General features: G+C 37.7%; 5 protein-coding genes across 7 annotated transcripts; 3 read left to right on the forward strand and 2 right to left on the reverse strand.

Annotated features, from left to right (window-relative positions):
- Nucleotides 1–1,942: 1,942 nt before the first annotated feature.
- On the reverse strand, nucleotides 1,943–7,480 carry LOC110424213 (plant cysteine oxidase 4-like). 3 transcript variants are annotated; one of them, XM_021438744.1, is made up of 7 exons: nucleotides 7,169–7,480; nucleotides 6,953–6,979; nucleotides 6,301–6,530; nucleotides 5,994–6,157; nucleotides 5,667–5,814; nucleotides 2,474–2,677; nucleotides 1,943–2,396 (listed from the first exon to the last, which is right to left on the reverse strand). In XM_021438744.1, exons 3-7 carry the CDS (start codon nucleotides 6,398–6,400, stop codon nucleotides 2,278–2,280), a joined length of 735 nt encoding a protein of 244 aa, XP_021294419.1. In that variant the 5' UTR covers nucleotides 6,401–6,530; nucleotides 6,953–6,979; nucleotides 7,169–7,480; the 3' UTR covers nucleotides 1,943–2,277. The 3 variants fall into 3 exon arrangements, with proteins under 3 accessions (XP_021294419.1, XP_021294417.1, XP_021294418.1); XM_021438742.1 differs by lacking the exon at nucleotides 6,953–6,979; XM_021438743.1 differs by lacking the exon at nucleotides 6,953–6,979 and having other exon boundaries at nucleotides 6,301–6,676.
- Nucleotides 7,481–9,261: 1,781 nt separating this feature from the next.
- LOC110424486 (Leucine-rich repeat protein kinase family protein) lies at nucleotides 9,262–15,404 on the forward strand. The gene is made up of 14 exons (XM_021439060.2): nucleotides 9,262–9,791; nucleotides 9,912–10,415; nucleotides 10,532–10,664; nucleotides 10,877–10,948; nucleotides 11,376–11,519; nucleotides 11,604–11,747; nucleotides 12,484–12,585; nucleotides 12,703–12,764; nucleotides 12,850–13,314; nucleotides 13,904–14,094; nucleotides 14,233–14,365; nucleotides 14,467–14,624; nucleotides 14,706–14,894; nucleotides 15,045–15,404. The coding sequence occupies exons 2-14, from the start codon at nucleotides 10,316–10,318 to the stop codon at nucleotides 15,297–15,299; spliced, it is 2,148 nt and encodes a 715-aa protein (XP_021294735.1). The 5' UTR covers nucleotides 9,262–9,791; nucleotides 9,912–10,315; the 3' UTR covers nucleotides 15,300–15,404.
- Nucleotides 15,405–15,547: 143 nt separating this feature from the next.
- Nucleotides 15,548–16,864, reverse strand: LOC110424487 (transcription factor-like protein). The gene has a single exon (XM_021439061.2). The coding sequence runs from the start codon at nucleotides 16,480–16,482 to the stop codon at nucleotides 15,727–15,729; it is 756 nt and encodes a 251-aa protein (XP_021294736.1). The 5' UTR covers nucleotides 16,483–16,864; the 3' UTR covers nucleotides 15,548–15,726.
- Nucleotides 16,865–18,670: 1,806 nt separating this feature from the next.
- Nucleotides 18,671–19,859, forward strand: DOG1 (delay of germination 1). The gene has a single exon (XM_021439048.2). It carries the CDS (start codon nucleotides 18,870–18,872, stop codon nucleotides 19,617–19,619), a length of 750 nt encoding a protein of 249 aa, XP_021294723.1. The 5' UTR covers nucleotides 18,671–18,869; the 3' UTR covers nucleotides 19,620–19,859.
- A 3,159-nt stretch (nucleotides 19,860–23,018) lies between these two features.
- Nucleotides 23,019–24,888, forward strand: CIPK20 (CBL-interacting protein kinase 20). Its single transcript, XM_021438516.2, is given in 2 exon segments — nucleotides 23,019–24,760; nucleotides 24,762–24,888. Coding segments are annotated over 2 exon segments (1,440 nt in total). The 5' UTR covers nucleotides 23,019–23,356; the 3' UTR covers nucleotides 24,798–24,888.
- The last annotated feature ends 566 nt before the right edge of the window (nucleotides 24,889–25,454 follow it).

The raw sequence follows: 25,454 nt of genomic DNA on the forward strand, positions 1-25,454 counted from the left end.
TTTTTCGAAGAAAGCAGTATTATAATTAGCAAAAATTTTGAAGTTGACTACGATCTAACCTATATGCACTCCCAAATTCAATTCAGGGCCAAGGAAAATAAGAGTAAATTCATTGCAAGCTGATGATAAACATAAATATATCTGTCTACATCATTTGATGATATTCAAATGGTAGCTAGATGGAACTTTTAATTGAATTTGATATCTATCCAATCCGGCATGAGAATTTTTCTTTCCCAAAATCAATAGGAAAAGACTTCTCTGGTGAAAAAGTTCCCCATGGATGGAAAACAACATTTCTTATTCCCCTATCTGCTGCTTTGTTACTATAAGGTAAGGTGGGAAGACCTTTTCATGTTGACGCTGTGTTATTTGTTAAAAACCTAACCACCACCACCACCCCCATTGCATCCCTTTTTTTTTGCTTTTTGCTTATTCTTCATCATCATCTGGGTTTTCCACTTTTTGAAGAAAAGTAATGCTAGTAATAGATTTCATCATGCATGCCTTGCTGGCCCAATACAAAATATACTCTCCCAATTTAATAGATGCAACTACATAGGCGAAGGCTTGCACATGGGGGCAAGTTAAAAGAGAGATTAAACAGGGAGGAAACTTAAGATTATATGGGTACATGGAATTCCCTATATATTGCTACTTGAAATAATTCTTCTTTACGGTGAGTTGGTGACTACCAGAAAATGTAAAAAAGAACATTGAAGAAGAAGGTCCATATACCCATGTGAAAACAAGGAAGAAAAGTTAATAGACAACATTCTCATAATAACTTTCTTTTGTTTCCTCTGTTTTTCATCCTTATTTCACTTTTCCAGCTAGACAACCGCTAAACATAGCTACATACAAATAAAATAGTAGCTAAAAACCCTGCTTAAGTACAAAAATATAGCCAGGCTTAGTGTTTTTAAGAGAGTTGGGCAACTTGATGACTTTCGTTTGAATTCAGAGAACTCTTCCAAGAAAAGAAAAAGTGTTAATGTACCAAAGAAAAAGTGCTCCCTTTGAGAAAATTCTTTCTCTTAACATAGACATAGCCATTAATGTTCTTCATCCGTAAGATTCGTTCATGCATAAGAGTATTATTCGTCTCTACACATATAGAACCACCTCTGTTACTGGCCCCTGGAATTATCACTGTCTACCAATCTGCTGTTCAATTTTGGTCACTGTCCATTAACAGCATTACAGCACCAACAGTAGAGGTAGGTCGAACCGTGCAGCACTACATCAAATGTCTACTATTTTACCTTTTGGGACCTCAGAATTTTTCTTCCATTTCTAACAATCTTTTCATCTTCAACTACTGTCAGTAGGGCCTCCCAGGTATTAATTTTGCTTTATGAGTGTCACTTGCAGATTGTACAATCAACTTACAAGTAAAAACACTGATGGTCTTCAATGATTACCAAACATGTTTTTCAAATGTTAATAAATCAAAAATAAAGACTTTCAAAAAATGTTAGTTTTTGCACGTTTGTAACATGTGCTTTGGTTTCAGGCCTGTCCAGGGAATAGACTGCAGAAGCACTGTCGTAGGGGGATTTATTTGGAAAATAATTTCGGTCATCTACCCAAAAGGTGTGGAAACCAAACCTCTACCTGCATTTTTAGACAGGTTGTTGGATTTAGAAATCATTGATGGGGACGTGAGAGGGCTTCCATTTCCTCTGCGGTTGTTATCAGAAGGAATTCAACTCCAGCGGCCCAATGGGTTCCAGCTACTGGAGTCGTACTTGTTCTCCACTTTCTCCGGGGTCTGGTCTTTCTCTTCACTTCCTCCAAAAAGATACAATAGCAGTACTCATTTTCTTGATTTCTTTTCCTTCTGTAACTAAGCCACCGACTCACATGTCAGCCCTCTCAATGCCCATACCTCAAATATTATACGGATAGGTCAGTAAATGAAGGCAAAAGTTACACCAAGACATGTAACATTAAGAAGTGAAGAAAAACAAAAAGTACTAATTCCAACCAGAAATTTTAGCTATCAGAAAATTTCACAAGGTAAAGATACAATAAAACGCCTCCTTAGCAATAAATTCTTGACAAGGAGGAACATGTTCTTGCTATCGACATTCACCATTAAGCAGGCATATAAAATAATACTTGAGTAATATCTACAAACAAATTCCTCATGTAGCTAATGTTGGGATTTATTGCCAACAGAATTGACAGCTAAGATTTCAACAAAGTGTGAAAAATGGCTCTTCATTTGTGTTTAGCCGATATGACTAATGGTATGGTCCTCTCTAAAACCGCTTATTGTCTAATAATGGGGCCTCTATACTGTCCCCTACGGACCACAAAGTTTTCAGGGGGTTGAATCTCTTCCAACCAAGCCACTTCGGAGAGATTTACACCACACAACTGATCAACACCTTTGGGAGAAGAAAACAGAGGCATTAATCAAAATTAAATGAATATTTTAATACGAGAGTATTACAAGAAAAGGTACCTTCCAGATTTCTTTGAGGGATCCTCCTAAAATAAGAGCAGTGACGCCCATCTTCTGAAGAGTATGGGGGTGAAAGCACATCAAAGAGTGCACAAGGGGTTAAAGCTTTGAAGCAATGAATGTTGCCACCAGTAGTTGGATAAAGAATTGTTGTTCCAGAGGGCGCAGTCACTTCACAATTTCTGACAAGTTTAGCAGGTCTTGCTGTAAAATTTTACCAATCAAGAGTTAATTTTTCAGGAAAATTGAGAAACAATTTGTTCTTTGAATGAAGTTATAACTTTCATACGTTTGTTGGCTCTCAAATCCATAGGCTAAAAATTAGTTATCACAACTATATAAACACAATGCAATATCATCCCATTTCTCATGCAACCAATGCGAACTCAACTTCAAGGTTTTCTAGAGAACAGGCAGGCTCATTTGACCATGCAACAATATCGGTAAATTAAATAAAATAAGTAAAACTAAAAGGCGGCCTGTGTGTCAAATCAATAGAGAATTCAAAGACCTCAATTGCAAAGAACTTTAATAAATATAAAAGCATAATGGTTTGAAAATTATTTGATCCTTTCAAATTTTGGCACCTCACCTCAAGTATATAAGTACCAAGGAAATTTACAAAAACAGAAAACCTACTCAACAGGAGATGAATGTTAAAATATTAAAGCAGCATTCTTCCAAAATTAAAGTATCAGTATTTGTTTATTGTATACCTAATCCATGCAAATATTAACTTCTGAGTGTCCTTTGGCAAACTGATGGGTAATCTTAGTCTGGTAGTACAAGTAATTAGCACTTGCCCAGAGTACAGCTCCATATTGAACAGTATTAACATTTTATGGCAATTCACTACATAGCAACAACATTATGCAAGCATATTATGTGTTTCAGATCAGATCATGTTCATGCTGTTGCATCATATCCCCTTGACATGATAAAACCAAGAAGCAAGACAAGAAAACACCCTGTGATTTTGTTTTGCATTTGTTTTTTGTTTTGTTTTGGTTTTTTTTTTTTTTGAAAATTACCCTGTGATTTTGTTGAACTGTTGTAAGAAATTTTCAACCATGTGCTAAATGACTATACCATCAACATTTCATATAGATAGCCTGTGTATTAGATATACATGCTTGCAGGGTTTTTGCACCCTCAAGAAGGCCCAAAAAACCAACCAACATCATCAGAAAAACATCCAATTCCCACTGTCTAGTGTTTTCATAACCTTGGGAGCACACAAAAAGGCATATGGCCACCATTAAGAATTGAAAAATAATCCATGCTTTACTGCATTGAATTAAGGGAAACTTGGAGATAAAAACCATGTGGGGCAAGCAGAAGTAGTTGCATCAGTGGCAAATTAAGAAAGTTTCCAGGGCAGTTGAGGTGGTTGTAATGGACTTAAGATAAACACGTTTTTCTATTACCAAAATTTCCTGCCAAGTGTAAACAACACCCAAATAACCATGTGTTATCCTAAATGGAACTCTAAAACATTGGGGTCTGATTTTACATTCAACTACCAAGAGTCACCAGGTACAACTAATACCAAGGATGCTATATTCTTGGCTTAAGATACTGGGAAATGCATGCATGTATACATGTATGTATCAATATTCAGTATCACAAGCCATGAATCCTTACATCTTAAAATCTAAGTAGCCCTTCCAAATGATACTTTTGGATGATAGCAACATGACTTTGAAGCTTTATCTTTGACACCCAAACATACTTCACAATAGAAACCAATTGCAGCTGAGTATCAATTTCAAAAAATTTGACTGAACTGTCACTTTAATATTGCAAATAGTAATATATAGTAATCAATGCATGAAAGATACATAAACTACAAAATACAGATTAATTTATTGTATAAGCAGAGGTGTGATTTTAAAATGACTGACTCCCTCTTCAAAGCACTTCTCTATTCCTTGACTAAGATAAAGGCTTACAAAAGATAACACCATTGAGAAAATGATAAATTGAATTATTTGCTTCAATAATGGTACGAAATGATGGCTGTAAAAACTAAACATTAGTCTAAAGATCTTATCTGAGAAAACCCACAAGATGCATTTTGAAATTGAAGCAACCATGATAATCAGTTCATTTTGAAGCAAAGTTACAGTTTTGAATAATTTCATTTATTTCACACCTGTGCAGAATCAGATTGTCCAAAAGATAATCAGAGCAAATCCTGAGAGCATAAGGAAACAGGAGATGCTCCACTGACACATGTATCTTATCTTTTGCTAAACTGCAGTTAAAAGATAAACTGTTTTCTACAAGTTAAGGTTTAAGACAATCTTAAGGCACTTGCAGTAAGGCAAAGAGCAATCCATTTGTATCTGTTTGAACTGTTTTTAATCATTAAATGCATTACAAATTATACATTTTGAGCACTTCAGATTCTCTGTAATTTGAGTATGTTGAAGTGGGCTAGTACTAAAGAATTACATTTCATTGACAGGTCTGAAGTTCTGATTCAACATGGCATTTTCCCTTCCATACGTGGGTGCACACTGATACCCCATACAGGCATCGAGAAAGAGGAAGCAAGCAGAAAGGACATCAAACAATTCCATAGGGCAGAAATATGATAGTGGAGGAGCATAAACACGTTTGGAGAAAAGATGATGAAATACAATGATTGAGTTATGCCGAACTAATCATGCATCAAGAGGCAGAGGGCAACAGAGATCACAGAAGATATTACGGACTATAACCAAGTATGAAAATAATACAATCTTTCAATAGAATGGTCTTCTATTTGTCTTTCAGAATGTTTGCAGTACAGCATAAATACCAACATATTGCCCAAATCTGCCATCATTTACATTTTCAATTTCATGCCGCCATGAGGTTTCAAGTTTTTTATGTATAAGCTTACTTTTCAACTTTTAGAATGTTTAGATTCTAATGATAGCAAGTGTTAGACAGCAATATCCAGCAATATCCATACACTACTATTTCTGAAAACACAGAAAAAGACGTTAATTTCATCTTGATCTCTGCTATCTGCTTGCAAAACAAGCCACAGCACTCTCAATCTTCCAGAAACTATTAGAAATCAACAAAAAATGATAACAATGGTTTGAAGCACAGCAAAGCCTACTTGAAAACACAAATTGCAATTGCCACTATTTGTACCAAATAAACCACATAGGAATTCCAAGATAGATAGAAAGGGCACCTTGAGATAGATCAGCATGACCAGGTAAATCAAGCCAATCGTATGATTTGACATGAAGCGAGCCATACAGAAGCTTGCTCAGAACAGTCATTCCTGGATGATTATGAAGTGGTATGATAGAGGAAGGTGGCATACAGAAGATCCCTATCTGCAACAAAACACCAAAATACACCAAGCATCAATTATTGACAAAAGGACCTTCAGCAGCACCCCCACCCCTTCCCCTAATGAGAAGATAAAAGCCTCCTCCTTAATGAAGATCTTTTTAAAATGTTCAAATGCATAAATACCATAGCAGTTATAGCGTGCAATGATTGGATTGCTTACAGAGAATCTATCACACTCATGCAAGTGCAAATATTTTATTGCAGGTGGATACTGATGAATGATATTACGCCCCTTTCTCCCATTGCTACCATTTATCAAACCTTTCCATCCACGCGATAATTGTGCCTCCTGTTCGAGACCCACATTAGAAGGCTTCAATCCATCTGAAATGGTGCATAATGTGGAAATGTTAAAGAAGATAGCATACACTAACTTGATGACCATAAAATGATTTTGATCAAGTGCAAGTTTTCAGCCTTCATAACGAAACTTTCAATTAAAGCAACAGAAAAAGCTGTTTTCCCACCTAAAATAGCACGAACGTTCTCCAGAGCTTCTTCTGATATTGGGCCATTGGTTGAGAATGATACTTTGCAAATATCATACAGTTTCTGAACCACTGGCATGATTAGAGGAGCAACCCGGCCAATAGATTACAGGTAGAAAGATCAAAGAATCAAATGCCTAAACCCAATCCTAAGAACAATCCATGTCATTCAATTTTATGATAGAGCATTCAAAAGCAACTTCCTCTCTCTGCAACAATCCCAAAAGCCAGTCAGACCAGTCCTACGCGAACACAAAGGGCAGCAATATACATGCACGGTAGTTTTTGTTTTTTTTTGAAAGGTTATGCATGGTAGTTAATTAATCCTATCCTCTCCAAGCTCAAGAAATCGCACCTAGCATACAAAACATACAAATATAACACGCCAAATTAAAAAAAAAAAAAACAATATCATGCCAAATCCTCATAAATAGAAATAGAAAAAAAAAAAACAATCACATTAAAGCAACTCCTTTGTGTGTTTACATAATCAAAACCCTTGTATATTCAAATTGAGACGTCCTTAATAAATCAAAAGGATTTCAGAATGAATTTCTTGTTTTCTTGGGATGGAATTAGAGTATTAAACAACAGAAAAGCAAAAATTGAACATGGGTTTATGCATAAATACAAAAGTTTTGACCCTTCTCTGTTTCTCCTGTAAACAAACAGAAATCAATGATCAGGCATGTCAGAAGATACAGTTACAAACTTCACAGGCATTTGCTTGCTTAACAGATTGGACTCAAAACCAATCCCAGTCTAAACTGAAACAAAAGAAGAAGAAGAAGAAGAAGAAGAAGAAGAAGAAGGAATAAAGCATAAAAGAGTAGCAATAACAACGTACCATCCTATAACAGAACCTTAAGCTGTAGTTGTTGAGATCAAACCTTTAAAAACGTCACAAAAGAAAAACATACTAGAGTATAATTTAAGATAACGAATAACAATAGACAGAGACAGAGGCCTGGGGAGGAGTATCAGGGGGGATTTGGGTCTAGCATGAGAAAGTGAAATAGAGGCGTTCAAAGTTAACAAGCAAAGTTTGTCAGTGCTTCAAAAGTTGTTTGTACTTCACTATTGTTGTGTGCTTCGCCTGGAATGTTTGTTTTTCTCGGGTGTCCGATGTTTTCATGTCCCATGCCGTAACTGCCACCAATTTTGGCTCACGAGCTCTAGTTCAATGCATCATCCCTCTTTTCAATATTTTAGGTGATAGCAACAGCGCATCATTAGCCGCTTTTTTTCTTCTTCTCCTTCTTTTTCTTTTTAATAATTTATTTTATACATATAACTAATGTTCCACATTTTCGACTCGTAATACTATTTTATTAAATATATATTAATTAATTGGCTTTTACTTCCCTCATGAAATCTAACTATTGATGAATTTATTTTCTTTTCTAAAATCGTTGAACCTTTAACTATGAATCTAAAAATTTTAAAACGCATAGTGATGTCTTTTCAAGTGATAATATAAGTCTTTTTTGGTAATTATTATATAATTGGACCTTTGTTCCATTCAAAGTCTTTGCCTCCTATCCCAAATCCCAATTTCAAGAGATTACAAAAAAAATAAAATTAATAAATAAAATGAGCTAAAAACCAGCTAAAGCCCATAGCCCAATAGCAACCTCTTTTGGATGCATGCCCTGACGAGCTAAGTGGCGTATTTAAATTCCGAAGGTCCTTTATTTTTTGGGCTATGGACTTTGACTGCCAAGGTACTGGGTTGGTCACTTTCTCTCATCACTGAGAATTGTAAAAGGTTTTACAACAAATTTTTTTTTAATTAAGAGAAAAGAATTTTAATTTTAATTTTTAAATAAATTTATATATTAATTAATAAATTAAATATTCGAGTGTAAATCTTTACTTTGAATTTGAATTTGTTATCCTTCAAATAGTAATATTCATGCACCTACTCTTCTAATTCGAAGTGCATGAACTATAAGAGGATTTTTACTGTTTTCGGACGTACTTGAAAGGTCCATAAAAGTAGCTGAAATTTAGCAATCACATCAAAAAGAAAAATTAGTATATGTTGTTATATACAGCCACCAAAATCGGATTTAATTCAATTTCAAATAATAAATTATAAGATAGTAAATTAAGTTTATATTTGATACACTGTCAAGTTATGAACTTTACACCATCATTGTATAATTACTACACATTAAAATTATATTACATACAAATTCTGAAATTTTCAAATTTGCCAACAACAAAGGAGCATTCAAAGCATAGCATATAAATTGAAATTAAATTGAAAGTATTAGTCGTTTTTGAATCATTGAAGAGAGGTTTATACCTAGAAATACAAAAAGACTATCAATAATTTGAACAAAATAAATAAAAAAAAGGGTTTTTTTATGGGAACAAATCATCAAATTGGAACAACAATTGCTTGAATTACCGGTTTAATTTATTAAAATAGTTGATGATGTGTTTGAAGAAGAAAGAAAAGAATTGAACTAAGGAAAAAGGCAACCGTGGAAATAGGGTTAAGATGGTGGGAAGCCACACAAGAGAGAGAGTTTTCAAAGGTTTAATATTAATTAATATATTATTATTTTCATAATCTAATTTTTCTTATAAAATAATTATTCCCATAATCACCTAACCGTGTTAGAAAGAGGGAAGCACGAAAATTGTGGGCCCAGTCAAAGGTGAAAAAAAAAAGGAATTAATTAAAAGAAATGGAAAGGGGCTGAAAAAAGCGCGTCCGAGTACAACGGAAGTGGGGGCCCTCACGACCATTCTTTATTTGTGTGGGGGCCAGACTTGACAGTTAGTCCTCTCCTTAATCCTTCGCGCAAATACTTACCAACACTAATAATACTTTTTTATGTGGACCCCCTCCCCTAACCCCCAAAATTAAACACCTCAAAAAATGGCAAATTTTATTATGACCCTTGGAAAAAACAAACAAACATGGAAGAGAAAAAGGAAAAAAAAAATTATCGAGGAAAAGAAAGCAAAACAGAACAGAGCTTGTGGGGGTGGCTGGTGGGGGCTCCACGCTCCAGCTAGGAAAAAGAAAGAAAAGAGGAAGAAAATCTCTGGAAAATTTTGTAAGAAAGGAAAAGAAAATTAGCAAGACAAGGTTGATCCCACAAAGAAAAAGAAGCTTGAAGCCCCCCCATTGCTGACAGAGAGAGCTAAGATGGTCGAAGAGAGGGAAGTACTGCTCTGAGATCATCCAGTAAAAAAGGGCAGTAATAGAAAAAAATTCCTGGGTTTTGTTTCTAATTTGTTGTTTTAAATTCCAAACCTTTTTACATATTTTTTTCTTTGCTGCCTTTTTGAGTCTCTATCAGAAACTTCCTCTCCACCACCACCACCCCCACACCTAGCAACAAACTACTCTTTTGTACTTTTCATTAATTCAGCCAAAATCCCAATATTACCATCGCAGCAACAGCATCAAAGAAAGCGAAAAAAAGTTTTGATCTTGTGCACCCTTTATGGTAAATTCGAGTCTTTCTTTATTGTTTTGAAGACCCTTTTGCTTTTCTTGGATTGCTTGCTCTCGAGGTCATTCTTTTGTTAACTTCTCTTCATTTCTTTTTTTGCGTGTCTTTTTTCAGCTTCTCTGGAGATAGTAAGGAGAAGTTAAGTTTCAGCGGTTGATAATTTGCATGCACTTCTTAAGAAAAAGGGTGTTGTAAGATCAATTTTTTTTTAAAAAAAAATGAGAGACCCTGATATGATCATTACTAAAGGTGGTGAATTTACGTTTATTTGTGATATAGCTTTTGCATTGTAGTAAAAAAACAAAGATTGTCTTCTTTCACGGTTTCTTGTAAAACAAAAGGAGCGTAGAGATTTTTTCTCTTTTCTTTTCTGTTGTTGGTGGTATTGTTTCGTTTCTGGAGTGAGTTTGGAGGAGAGGGTGCTTTGTTTAAGGAAACCTGGCGATTCTGTATAGCGTCCTGGCTGTTGGCAGATATTGTTGCTACCTCCACCTCTGCAGCATTTGGTTTCTCAAGCAATGGGGGGTAGATGGAACCCAATTGGATTCCATTTGTTAAGCTTCTTGTTCTTCATTCCAAGTTTCATGATTCAAGGGTCTTTGGCCATTAACTCTGATGGTAATTCCTTCTTATGGTATTTCTGTTTGATTTTTTTTAACAATGCTGTTGAATTTAATTGTTTGTTTTCTTCTTTTAGTTTGTTTGTTTTGATTTAATTGGATTTGGAGATGCAGGTTTGGCTTTGTTAGAATTTCGAGCGAAAATTGATTCTGATCCTTATGGTGCGTTTGAAAATTGGAATTCCAATGACAGCACACCCTGCATGTGGTTCGGGGTTCATTGTGTCGACAGTCAAGTGCAAATGCTGTAAGTCCCTTGGATAGTCATTAAAGAAATACGTTTGTTTAGAGAAGAATCCCTGCTATCTTCTTCTTTTGATAGGTAATTAATTTTTAGTATGGGAATGGTCTGTCAAAGTGGAGTATGGAGCTTGGTTAAAGAGTTTTCATTTTAGTTCTTTATGGTGTAAACTGTGAACGGATGAATGTTCTAATGTCTATTTTATTGTTTGCTTTTAGGGATTTGAGTGCCCTTTCTTTGGAAGGAACACTGGCACTCGAGCTGGGGAAATTAAGTGACTTAAGATCACTGTAAGGATTCACAATCTTGCTGCAAATAAGTGGATTTTTGTTCTTTTTCTCGGAAATTCTTTATGTACTTTTAACTTTTGTTCTTCTCGCAAGGCCAACAATACCGATAGTGGTCAGCATCATCTGATGTTGTGATTATCAATTACTACTTTGTCCCAATATATGATTTGGATACAAAGTTCTGCCATATCTTTCACATTTCAATTCTTGTTTACTGGTTGTCTTTTTTCTCATTCCTGCATAACTTTCTTCTTACCCTGGTTTTATGCATCTGCAATAGATTAACCTATTGTGAGTTCAAGGAATTCTGTTAATGAGAGGCACTGTATGTAGGTCTTAATATGCAGCCTCATATTTGATAATATCTGAGTGCTTGCTTAACCTAATTGAACATTCTGAATCTTTTTCTTTTTATTTATATTAACAGTGTGCTCTATAAAAACCGTTTCTCTGGTGCCATTCCAAAGGAGTTTGGCACACTTACAAAGCTGGAGCTATTGGATTTAAGGGAAAATAACTTGAGTGGAACAATTCCTGCAGAAATAGGCAGAATGCTGTCTCTAAGACGTTTGTGAGTTCACTTTTGTAAATTTATGCTGTGCATGAGGCTTTATTCTATGTTCTTACCTTTAACTAAATTTCCTTTCCACCTTAGGTTACTTTGTGGCAACAAATTTGAGGGGAGCATTCCTTCAGATCTTGGGAGGCTAAACTTGCTCTCTGATTTGCAGTTTGATGAAAATCTTACACTGATGTCGGCTACTGGAATTGGCTGTGTAAATAGAAAGTTTGGACTTTGGTAAGAGCCATCTTTGTGTTGACATTATGAATTTGGCATCAATTTGATTATTGCCTGGCTAGAGATAAGTTAGAAGAAGACACATATAAACAAAGCAGACTGATTTTGACGTTCACTGGCCCAAAGTTTCTTTAAATGCCTAGTTTCTTAGGGTCTAACTGCAACACAATTATATTAAAATAAGGGAGGAGATGAACTCCCTTAAAAATCATTTAACATGCCTCTCTAATCTACACCATTGCCTTGTATTCCCAAGTGAAGTGTTAATTCTAGTGCATATGTTAATTGGGGTTCATGGAGTCATTCATTGTTCTGCCTCATTTTTCTGTTCAAACTCTGGAGTTTGGATGCACAAAATATTGAATTTCATGTGAGAATCAATTTATAAACTTATCTTGATAATGCATACTTCATATTCCTATGAAGCAATTTGAATTAGTAAGTTATGCTAGGATAAGCTTCAGTATTTGGTCATAGCACACCATGCCAAGTGATGGCCCCAACATATTCTCAGACTTAGAGTGCTGCTAGCAGAACTATTATGTAGTCCTATTTTCATCTAAAATACTTTGGACTTGATTCTAGAAAGTGTTTTTGTGAATTTTTCTTTGAAATGTAGCATGTGGGAGATTAATATGCTAAACTTTACAGCTCTGTTACTTTTTAACCAATTAATTAAACTTATCAAGAGTTCTAGCCCTCTAGTTTTCTGACTATTTATTGCCCAAGTTGACAGCATCTGGCAGAGCAGTTTGAAACAACTGAACCAGGCAGAGTCATTGTTAATCCCAATTAAAGGAGCTCTTATACATTACCTCAATGCCTTGCCATTACCACTGTATGAACTTATCATATTTGTTTTTACTGTCCTATGTTTGTTTTTATTGTTGGTTATGTTATTTTAGTTTTGTAATCATCTCATTTACTTTATTCACATGATTTACCTTCTTACAAGGTTCAAGTTGCAAAAGGACTCTCTGGATGCCCATCAAGACAGTTGCTGCAGTGATTTGCCTGGTGAGTAAAACAATTGCAAAATCTGAGTCCATTGGACTGCAAAGTATGGCTTCTGGGAAACAATGACTTTTTTTGTTCTTACTAGGTTCATCTGAGCAACAAATGGCCCATAACATAAGGAATCTTGTCCCGTTTGCACGGCGTAGGCTGCTTGAGCAGTCAAAGAACCTCCCAGCTGCACCTGCTGCTGCTGTGTCTTCCACTGAACAGATCATTTCTCTCCCAACTACCAGAAGTAGTGGGACTTTCCCTGCTGTGCCAAAGGAAACAACAAAACAATCTCATGCCCCGGCCCCACAGCTTGATCCTTCCCTTCAGGGGACTGATTCAAAGCCTGTGGACCACTCATCCCAAACCTCTAATGCTGAGCCAACTGCTCAACAACCTTCAGCTTCTGGGAATATATGGAAATATCTCATTGTCATTCCCTGTGTGGTAGTCTTGGTTGTGGTTGTGGCCATGGTTATCATGTGCCGGAAACGAGCAGCAAAAACCATTGGTCCCTGGAAAACTGGACTAAGCGGACAGCTGCAGAAAGCTTTTATAACAGGTAGTTGTTAAATGTTTTGCTTGATTGTGTGTTAAAAGCCCAATGATTTGTCTAATTGTACCGTTGATTGGTGAGCCTGTTAATATTGCTAGTTGATCTAATTAAATCTTCACAATGTCATTGCATCCTATATGCTTATGAAGATAATTCAAATGCATTATTCCTTGGAAATCGCATAGTTTGATCATTCAGATTTTTTATTCCATAATCCATGGTTTGATTATGGTAGGAATTAGCAATGCTTAATCAAAAGATTCTTAAAGAAATTTTCTCAATTGACAAGGCCTTAATGTTCATCTTTGTCACATTTGATGAGGGCCCCAGTTATTTTTAGTTTCCCAATTTGGAGAATGGAAACTTTGCTTACTGTGCTGTGAAACATATGGTAGGGTCATTGGATTTCATTACTTGTCCAGTGTCTAATTTTCTGGCTAGATATCAGTTGATGTTGCTGATTTTAATATACTTAGCATGGGTGCCTTGATCTGAGATAATGTCCAGACCAGTTTGGACCCATTGACATGATAACCCTGGCACTATTTTTGTTGAATGCAGAAAAACCTTAATTATCTGTTTATTTGAAATGCAGGGGTGCCTAAGCTAAACCGATCAGAACTGGAAACAGCCTGTGAGGATTTTAGCAATATAATTGACACAATTGGGTGCTGTACAGTGTACAAAGGGACACTTTCCAGCGGGGTTGAGATTGCTGTTGCATCAATCAACGTTTCATCTTTGAAAGAGTGGCCAAAAAGCTCGGAGATGGCCTATCGGAGAAAGGTTTGTTGTTATTATGGTTACAAAATATAAATGTGATATTTTTTGGCCATAACACAAATGAATTTTATACTTTAGATCTCCTGATCATCTTTTTTATTTTAACTTTTTAATCAATTGTTATATTGGTGCTCACTGTAGATTGATACGTTGTCACGAGTTAACCATAAGAACTTTGTCAACCTTATTGGCTACTGCGAGGAGGATGAACCTTTCAACAGGATGATGGTGTTCGAATATGCTCCAAATGGAACCCTTTTTGAGCATCTGCATGGTTATATTTTCACTTACATGCGTATTTCCTGCTGGATATTTTACTCGATGTTGATTCTTCTCATTTGAAAAATGAGTTTATATATTTATTTTTGCTTTCAGTTAAAGAAATGGAGCATCTTGATTGGAATACAAGGACGAGAATCATCATGGGTGTAGCTTATTGTCTTCAGTATATGCACCATGATCTGAATCCTCCCGTAGCACATACAAACTTAAATTCAGCTGCTATCTTTCTAACAGATGATTATGCTGCTAAGGTACAGCAATTTCTGTGTCAATTGGCTTTATTCAGGTTCTTGCCATTATAAGACACTCATCCTCTTTACTCACGTTTGCAGGTTGCGGAAATCTGTAGTTCGCAGCCTGCACTTAAGTCGAAAACCTCAGGTGATGCTGAATCAGAGCATTCTGAATTGCCACCTTTTGCCGACCCTGAAGTGAATGTCTACAGTTTTGGAATATTGTTACTCGAAATCATTTCCGGAAAGCTTCCTTACTCGGAAGAGCAAGGGCCTCTTGAGAAATGGGTATGTTTAGGATGACACCCTCATGACCTAATGATTTTGTAGTGCAATCTCATCCCTCCCTTTTCTAAACTTGGCCGCAAGGCAAAAGCTACACTTGACTTGCTGCACAGTACTTTTTGGTAAACTAATAATCATGAACTTGCTTGCCAGGCTGCTCAATATTTGAATGATAAACGGAGCATCAGCTACATGATTGATCCAACCCTCAAATCTTTCAAAAATAACGAGCTTGATGTAATCTGTGAGGTTATACAAGAGTGCATCCAAGTAGATCCAAGGCAAAGACCAACGATGAAGGACGTGACTTCGAAATTGAGGGAAGTGATTAATGTCCCACCTGAGCAAGCTACCCCAAGACTTTCCCCCTTGTGGTGGGCTGAACTTGAGATTTTATCAGTGGGCTGAACTTCTCTGTGTTGTAAGTCAAAGTCTCTCTCTTACTTTGTATCAAAATGCAAAGGAATAGTTTTTTCCTTATGATTGGTTTCCAAATCACTTCTTTTTTGGTCACTTTGTTTCCATATATTACATATCCTATTTATTCATTTGTTTAATATTTTCCCCCATTAATCCTCAACACTTCATTGCAATAAAAGTTTGTTGCATACTCATTAATGGGGATTGTGTACCCAATTGTAATAGATGTATGTATTTCGTGATTAAAGTCTATGATGTAAAAAACTAACATAGCAAACATATCAATTTGTTGACATTCTTTTCTTACTCCTAAATTGCAACTGAAAGTAAAGCGTGCAAATTCATGGATAAGACAGATGACAGATGAACAGAATAGACCATGACTTGCAGTTACAAAACTCAGTAGTAACTTTTCTTAGAAAAGAGCGTTGTTGTGTGGCTCCAATCTAGGCCCGTTCTGGCTATCCCTTCTTTGGCCCCATTGCCTCAGCTGAATCTGAAGCATGCAAGTCCCAGCCAGAAAGTCCACAGATTGCGATGGGTTCAGAACATCCAATACTCCTTTCAGAGTCTTGAGCCTCACACAGTCAGCAGCTTTCATGACCCTCTCCAGCCCTGCCAGTATACCCTTGATCGCCACCTCAACCAGCCCGTCCACCTGACCCACCAACTCCCCTTTCCTTATTCGGGTCGCCATACGAACCAGCTCGACCATCTTGCGGTCGGCCATTGCCACTTGCTGCCTCTCCATTTCCCTCTCCACCTTCTCTTCCTCTAACTTTATCTTCATTCTTAACTGCTCTATCTTTCTTAGCTGCTCCTCCGTCAACTCAGTCAAACCAGGGCCAGGCACCCGAGTCCTCCTCATTGACTCAACTAGTCGAAATATCATAGATGGTTTCCAACCAGTAAGCCATGAATAAGCATTCTCTAGTTTGCTCAACCAAACTGGACAATAGAAGGCAAGCACATCTTCATGAGCAGCAGTCCATTTGACAGTGTAGAATTCTTTGTAATGGGCTGTCAGTTTTGACACCAGAGCTCGTTGTTCTTCAGCTTCACTAGTTAAACTTTCTTTCGACACCCTGAGAAGCTGTTGCAAGTAATCATCAAGTTGACAAATCCACTTCTCGAAGAACTGGGAGAACCTTTCTCCAACTGGGGTCTTCATTGTTTTTTTTTTTTTCACCTTTTGCAAGTAATCAAAGGGGCAGTGAAGTGTGGGTTATAGAGATGACTTAATTAGGACTTGGAAGAAAGTATGTGCCAGCATGCGACAGATATATACATGTAGTAAAGGGGAAGTTTGAGGGAGATAACAGATGGAAAAAGGAGTATAGGACACGGTTAGAGTGAGAAAGGGCAGTGCATGGCTTACGCGCAGCAGTGACCTAGTAGTGGATTTTGCAGGGGAGGGCTGAGCTGATGCATGACGCTTTGCAAAAGAGGGATGACATGAGTCCATGTAGTTTCTGTTTCTCTCTCCAACCCTTAATTCCATTCAACCTTTGACTGCCTCGAGGAGTCACGCATGCCTCTCACCAGCTGGTGTTGAGGTTCTAGTGTGGATAAACGTGTCGTCACAGGAAAGAATCTTGGTTCAACGTGGAACTCGTTCCGGCTGTTGCTTCTCAAAACTTCATTGGGTCCCACCCTTTTATCTTCTACGAACCGGGCTCTGATAGGAGCTTTGTTTGACTGCGGTGAAAAACCTTTGCGCCTGGTTTCTGTTTTTCCATTTTATTTCGTAAGAACTTGCTTCATGCTTGGTTTTCTGGAACTAAGAAAATCATTCTGCCCATTACAAAACACGTGCATCTGGGAATTGCTTCACCCATTACAAAACACGTCCATTTTATTTCCAAAGTTTGCACTCGCATCTTTTGACCATGAATCAAGTGATTGATGAGAACAGAAATTTGGGACAATTAAAGATCATATGTTGGTACCTTAATTTCTTTAAAGCTTTTCTTTAAAGAAAAATATTTAAAAAGCAAAACACCAAAAGCTAGGCGTACCATTCTCACATTGGCTTGAAATCGAGCTTCCGTTCTTGATCCTTGGCGTACCATGTTTGATATTCATGCAAGCGTTCCAAATCAAACAGGCTCTTGGCTTGATCACAGTCTCCTATGATTGCACTTGTGATCATTGGCAATTGATTCTCACATTTCAACCCTAGGGCCTCTAGACTTCTTGGGTCGAATCTTTCTATGAGAGAACACAATTTCCCTACCATATATATTTCTCCGCTTGGGAGAGTTGGGATTCCATTCCCTAAGAAAAAAGACGATGAATTTTATTTGGAACTCGAGAGAAATAGCTTATATGCTGCTCAGAATAAAGCCCTGCTCCCTGTAGTTCCATTTGAACCGACAGTAATTGATGGTTTGTGTTCATTTTTCGTCTAACAAATTAATATCCATCCCTGCAGACCACCTGAACCTGATAAAAGTTTTTCATATTCCAAGCTTTAAGCCATAAACTATTTTATTGATTCAATGACGTTACATAAATTTGTAGACGTTGCATAGGCCACATATACCATCCACCCTATAAAACCACTGCCTGAACCCTCCCTGACAAAGTGAAAGCCCACCACCCAAGCTTGAATATTGGACAACAGAAACGACAATTTCAGGAAAAAGAAAAAAAGGGGTTAGCAGAAACGAGACAACAGAGAAAGGAATTGGCATTTGGCAAAGACTCGCATTGATTTTAATCGTGTTGCATGGGCACGTGGGGTGAGTGAGTTATCTTCATGTGGGTGAGTCATAGCAGACATTTTCCACGTGTATGTGCATATTCGACTGATAAATGTAATACTTAGATAACCATACACCGTTCATGAATTACTATTTACTACTATCTGATCATAAGCTTATTGACTTTAACAACAAGCTTAGATTCAGTTTCATGATCTCGTAGTTTGAATTGAGTTCAACTGCATCATGCAATTTGAATATTTCTACATTTTTATCAACTATCGCGTGAAGCATTATGTGTTAAATCATACCTCCATTAATGCTTCTCTTACCACCGGAGCCGACCTAGCTAGAGTCTCGCTTGGGTCGCCAAAGCTTTATCCTTCTGCTAGGGATCCTATAATGATATATTTAACGCTTGGACAAGAGTTTGGGTGGGAAGTCCATTCAAAGTTCAACCCTCACCCACCTGATCAGTCTTTAAGTGGCTTTAGGGAAAAGTAATGAATACTATATATCAACTCTCCTGCGAGCGGAGGAGAGCTTGTGTTTTAACCTGAAAAATAAGCCAACGAAAACTGAAGTAAAATACAACTCCACTGCTAGTAAAATAATGTAGTCCTAGTATCGATGCGGTAGCAAGATTGAAAATTTCGTCTTTTTCCACATGTGAAAAAGATCAAAGAAACAACCCAAATTGAAGCACACAGAAACACACAATCCCATCCCTTCTTTTTTCTTTTTCTAGCTTTGGATCCCTTGGCTTCACATGTGGAAATGGACACACATGTAATCACAACCCAAACCCCCAAACAAAATCCCTTGGCTTCATCGCTTAATTAGCACAATTGAAATGGCTAGTGATAACCAACGTTTACAATGTTGTTTCCAGGAATGGATGACCACTCAAGAACAAGAGTTAAGCGAGCTCCTCCAAGCCCTCAACCTAAAAGAAAATGATGTCAACTCATCCGAAAACACGTATGCCAAACTGGCTGAGAAGTCCATCAACAGTTTCCAAGAATACATTGACAAAAGAAACCAACTGTCTCGCCGGGATGTTTCAGGCCTTTTTGCACCCTCATGGAACACTGCCTTGGAGAACTCCTTGCTTTGGATTGCGGGTTGCAGACCCTCAATGTACATTCGACTCACTTACGCACTCTGTGGGTCACAGGTCGAGCTCCACCTCCCTGAAATCCTCCAGGGCTTAGTCAGGGGAGACCTTGGCCAGATTTCAGCAACACAGCTGGGAAAGATAAACGATTTGCACATGAAGACTATGAAGGAAGAAGAGAGACTATCGAATAACTTGGCGAGCTTGCAGGAGAACATAGCAGACCAGCCCATAGCCGTGATTGCAAAAAGGTTGTGCCGGGTCGGTGAATCAAGTGGGGACGTAGATCTTGCACTGGACGAGCACAAGAGTTCTATGGCGAGCATGCTCCAGGAGGCTGATAAGCTGAGGCTAAGCACGCTAAAGGAATTACTAGGCATATTGACACCAGTGCAGGGAGTGGATTTTCTCGCGGCAAGTAAGAAGCTTCACCTTTGCATGCATGAGTGGGGAAAGACAAGAGATCATAGGCATGGTAGGAACTAAGAATTCTATATAATCTATGCATACCATAAGCATGTAAAAATTTTAAGGTAACTTTTTTAGTTGATCTGAATGCAATTAGCTAGTAGTATCGACGTATAAGCAAAAACTATATAATAGTAGTATCTATTGAATTTTTTGTTTGGTCTCAATTTTTCTTTTCGGGAGAGGAAACATATAAAATAAATAAATAAATAAAAGAAGGGCCGGGCACTCCATCTTAATACTCACAGGTAGCATACATGAGAGCCTGCCAAAATAAATAAAAATAAAAACGTAAAGTGAAGTGAAAATAAGATTTGTACTCTAAAATTATCTGTATATACTATTATAAGATTTTACAACGTTCCAAAAAAAAATGGTTTGAAAAATCTCTATAGGTGTAAGTATTCCATCGGATTATTGGGTTTGAAAAAAAAATTTAATTGAACTTAATATTAATTTATTAGGATTGAAAATTTAGTAGGAGTCTTCATTATCCGAGCTAATTGATTTAATATTAATTTATCAATATACGTTTATATATAAAAAAATATTTCAATAATTAAAATATGAGATTTTTAACGTAAAAATAGATATGTCATCCCTTAGATAAATGAGAGTGTCTATCACCATGGATGAGTCTTATTAATTAATGCTTAAAATTATGCAAAAACTTGTACCACTATTTTAAAAGATCTAAACCCAAATTTTGTGCGAGCCGAACACAAAATATGTTCTTTAATTCTCTAAAAGAGAAAGAAAAAAAAGACAATTTTAATTTATTTATAGTTTATCTTATTTATCTATTAAGTGTGTTCCAAAGCAGTAAAACACACAATGCCTCATACAAAACTATAGTATTATGCCTTAAATCCACTGTTACATGGTCCAGAATTATTTTGGTTGGAGGTTAAAGAAAGGGGAAAGTAAAAAACGGAAGGGAGGCGGTCAATGGCTCATCACTGCTGTTTATCCAGTTTCAAGCTGTTGCGACATCCCAAGACATCCAAGAAATGGGACAAAACAATGGTCGGGGCTCTTTACAAGCCCATGGTATAGAAATCGAACAAAATATCCACGCAGTGCAAAATTCTGGAGGCAAAGTTTGATCAAAACAAAATAACCATGTACCACCAATTAATTGTTAACCATTAACAGGATAAAGTGAGAAAGTCCAAACATATGTTCATTAATTGGTAGAGGATTCAAGTCAAGTTCAATACTACCATTACAGGGGAGTGAAACTTTGTTCATGGTGAGATGACTTTGCTATGTTTCTGTTGTACTGAGAACTGATTTATTTGGTGTCAAATGTCTTGGAAGGGAAGGGATCAGGGCGGTGGAGTGTGCCCCTTGTGAAGGAATTCTGGAAGTTTAATGACTGCAACGTGCAGTGTGCAAATAGCGATATTATTGCTTACTTGGTACAGAGAATTTTTGCAAAATCCGGTTTCCAAGGGATGATCCTGGGCTATGTGAGATGGATGCGGCAGCAAGATTCATCTCAGGTGCAACCTGGTAAAAAGAGCTGACTGTTTTCCATACGCTGTGGCATTGAGGAAGCCTGTTTCCTCTGCCGTGTCCTGCTGCAACACTATCTTTTGTGCCGTAGTGAGCTGAGAAACTTGGGGTTGAAATGCTCAGAAGATGGTCCCTCTCCACCAATTGTTGTGAAATCCTCTAAGAGGATAAGACCAAAATATGGGCCTAGCAGTCTACCTCGAAGTACAAGCAGGGAGACAGTTGTGCTTGTATAAAAGAATGAATTCTTCTATCACCTGTCATGGATTCAACAATCCAAATTGGTCTCTACGTGAATCTTTCACAGCTAGTAATATATAGCAAGAGGACAAGAACAACAAAGATGAGGGATACGAATGCAAGATTATTTTCTGGCCAAACCTGGCGAAATAATTCAAAATTAGCTTTGTGGTGTTCACCAAGCTCCTTATAACCAAACATCGATCCAAATGACAACATTGGCTCCTGATCAGCTGATTAAATGATGACCATACAGTTTTTTTTAAAATTAATCTTGTAGCTAGCTTGCATAGAGTTCACGTGTTTCAACCACAATCATGTTTAGAGACGCAAGCGATCTCAACTCACTGTAGGGCATGGCTGTATTCCTGTATGGGCCATGGCGCGTAAAGAATTGGATGGTTAGGTCCACTAAGGACATTGCAAAGGTTTCAATTCAACTACCTGTCCATAAATAGGGTAGAAGACTCCAACAGACGAGTGATTCTAATGAACCCGAAAGAAAAGCGTAGTGCGGATATGTAGCCCAAGAATGAACAACGACCTACTCAAGATGTGATATGACGTTGAGGTCGACCAGCTCCAAGACAAACAACCGAGGGATGCCCGCTTGATAAGGTCGTTTGCTGCCTGGAATCGATGTTCCAGCAACTAACTCTTCTCTCTTCACATCAGAAACTTGTGTTGGGTTTGTGGCTAAAAGTATTGATCATATGTGGGTCAGTTGGCCAAACTGTACCCACGTGGTCTGCCAATATGGAAAATCTCAAGTAGAAGGGAGAGGCTTAGGGCCCTGCTAAGATGGACCCATTTGATTGTTGGGCGTCCACGTGGAGGTGGTAGAAGCATGGATCCGAAATTTCAGTGCTGTTGAAAGTCCCAAACCTACCGTGAGAAGTTTTTATGAAGTGGCCAGAATAGCCTAGTGGAGAGAGATTCACAGCACTGGAAGTCTTTTCTTTCCTGCTTTAGGGGAACATATTGAACCATAAGCTCAGCTTCATCGTTAGCAGCAGACCCTTATAATTTTTACTGATCTTTTTTATCCAGCCGCTATGATTCTAATCCATCAATCAGGGAACGAAGCACTTTCCCTGGTAGATATTGGATATGGTTTTTCCCAAACTTATGATCTAATGCAACCAATGTATTACGAAAGAATGAGATCATTATGTTAGGATTTGAAAACAATCACTAATTGACTTACCAAAAGAAAGGTATTTTGACTTGCCAAATACAATTATACCCGCAACCAAGCTAGATTACCAAATACATAGGATCTGATTCAGCTTGTTTTACCAAAGCAACTGCCAAGGAAATCTAGCTTTTCCAGTAGTTAATCAAATGAAAGCGGGGTAACCCCTTTTCCCACACATGCTAAAAATCTTGTGCCAGTTGTGCGGATTTCCTTGAATTTTGTATATACACAATATTCCCGAAGTTTGTTTTCTACCGGCTGGAGATGTCCACCACTTGATTCTCATGTTCATCTCATCATTCAATGTTAATCCATTTAACAGCCGCGTGTCTAGAGAAAGAATTTTCATCGAAGTTCCCATATATGCTGCATGAAAACCAAACGTTTCCCAGATACAAATTGTAGCCGTCCGATCCCTGTTTACAAGATCCAAAATATCAGCACTCTGAAAGTTACTTTATATAGGAGGGAAATTATGTCCAAACCTTCAATAGTAGAGGCTCACCCAACTTGTGCTATTTTTGAACAAGTCTGCTTTTTCTGTTTTTCTTTGTATGTTTCTTTTTTTTTTTTGGGAATTCTGGTAAAGATTTTTGCAGTTTTGCTACAAAGAAAATATACCAAGTTTTGTGCCATTTTCAAAGGGGATTAATATTTCTTGCCGGGCCTAGTGCCTATTGGCAGGGCAAATTTTGAATCAGCTTAGTCCCCTAGCCCCTTCTCTCCTCCTTTGTCCAAAAAGGACCGATTGTCTCGGTTCTCAACCAAAGAAACCATAGCAAAATGTTCAAGAAAGTGCATGGTTTTATCCATTAATTCATTGTTACCTGTAGAACCTTCAGCACTGATTTGTGTAGCAGAAGGAGAGATTATGGAGAAGAAAGGGGTAATATTGATGAACAGGTTTGAGCTTGGGCGGTTACTCGGGCAAGGGACATTCGCCAAGGTTTACCATGCCAGAAACCTGACAACAGGTCAAAGCTGCGCCATTAAGATTATCGATAAAGAGAAGATAATGAAAGGGGGTTTAATAGATCAAATCAAGCGTGAAATCTCAGTTATGCGCCTTGTCAGGCATCCCAATGTTGTTCGGCTCTACGAGGTCATGGCTAGCAAGGCCAAAATATATTTTGTCATGGAATATGTTAGAGGTGGTGAGCTTTTCAACAAGGTTGCCAAAGGGAAGCTCAAGGAAGATGCCGCCCGACACTATTTCCAGCAATTGATTGCAGCTGTTGATTATTGCCATAGCAGGGGGGTTTATCATCGGGATTTGAAGCCAGAGAATCTCCTCCTAGATGAAAATGGGAATCTGAAGGTTTCGGATTTCGGCTTGAGTGCTTTGAAAGAATCAAGGAGACAAGATGGTCTTCTTCACACGACTTGTGGAACACCAGCCTATGTTGCACCAGAAGTCATCAACAAGAAAGGCTACGATGGAGCCAAGGCTGATATTTGGTCATGTGGGGTCATTCTTTACGTTCTGTTGGCAGGCTTTCTTCCTTTTCATGATCAGAATCTCATGGAAATGTATAGAAAGATATGCAGAGGAGAATTCAGATGCCCACAATGGATTCCACCAGAAGTTCGGAAGCTTCTTTCAAGGATTCTTGACCCCAATCCAAGCCAAAGAATCACGGTGGCTAAGCTCATGGAGAACAGTTGGTTTAAGAAGGGGTATAAACATATCGATAGCCCACCACCATCCCCTCACGCTCGTCGCATCGACTTGTTAATTAGCGATGTTCATGCTGCCTTTGACTCGTCAGGTCGTGAAAACAGTTCTCAGAACGAAGCAGCAGTGCCAACAAGCCCTGTCAGGCCGAGTTTTTTCAATGCTTTTGATATTATCTCTCTTTCACAAGGTTTTGATTTATCAGGTTTGTTTGAGAAAGATTTGGATCAAAGAAATTATTCACGATTTACGACCAGAAAACCAGCCACAGATATCGTTTCTAAATTTCAACAAATAGCTCAGACCGAGAGTTTTAGCATCAAGAATAAGGACGGAAAGGTAAAATTGCAGGGCAGCAAGGAAGGGAGAAAAGGACTGCTTGCTATAGATGCTGAGATTTTTGAAGTTACGCCTTCTTTTTATGTGGTAGAATTGAACAAAACCGCCGGGGATACCTTAGAATATAAGAAGTTCTGTAACCAAGAATTGAAGCCTTCGCTGAAGGATATAGTGTGGACTTGGCAAGGAAATGAGCAGCAACAATCATAACCAGAACCTGCTTTGAGTTTTCTTTTCCTGTATAGAAGGGGTTTCTACAATTTTTTCTTTTTTGGTTCAAATATATATGGAATTGCTGCCAAATAGAGCTTCATGCCCTCAGTGAGTTTCAATTGCTTTTCCCATCTTGTAGATTGAATTTCTGCGAAAGAGGGTTTTAGTTTATGCACAATTTAACTTTTCTGCGAAAATTATAAACAAGATGACTGTAAACAAGTCCGGTCTGAGATTTACATGCCACGGCCCTATCAACTCGCCATGGCATTTAACCAGTTAGCACTAACAGAGTCCAGATGACATGATTTTCTTTATCATATATATATATATATATATTTTTTTTTTTAATTGTTGGGAAAAGTTGGGGTGCATTAGTTCAACTGATTTCAAAGCGCTATACATGGAGGATGCCACTCATTCTGGTTCCTCTACTGTAAGTTCTTACTTGTTACTAGAGGTTCTGATTTGTCCCCGAGCCTTTGAACTTGAACTCAAGTTTTGATAGTTACCGGAAGTTGATCAAAGGCCGAATTGAATAAGGCTGCTCATGTTATTAGGGCAGACGACGATTTGGCTGTTAATTTGAATCTCAATACCAGTCCAGGGTGCGTCTTGATTCACGGCCCACTGGCCACAAATGGATATATGTGCATGTTCTTACCAAATT

Source organism: Theobroma umbraticum, unplaced genomic scaffold (assembly GCF_002168275.2).
Source record: "Theobroma umbraticum cultivar Fairchild unplaced genomic scaffold, ASM216827v3 scaffold_204.0, whole genome shotgun sequence".
Taxonomy (NCBI): Eukaryota; Viridiplantae; Streptophyta; class Magnoliopsida; order Malvales; family Malvaceae; genus Theobroma; species Theobroma umbraticum.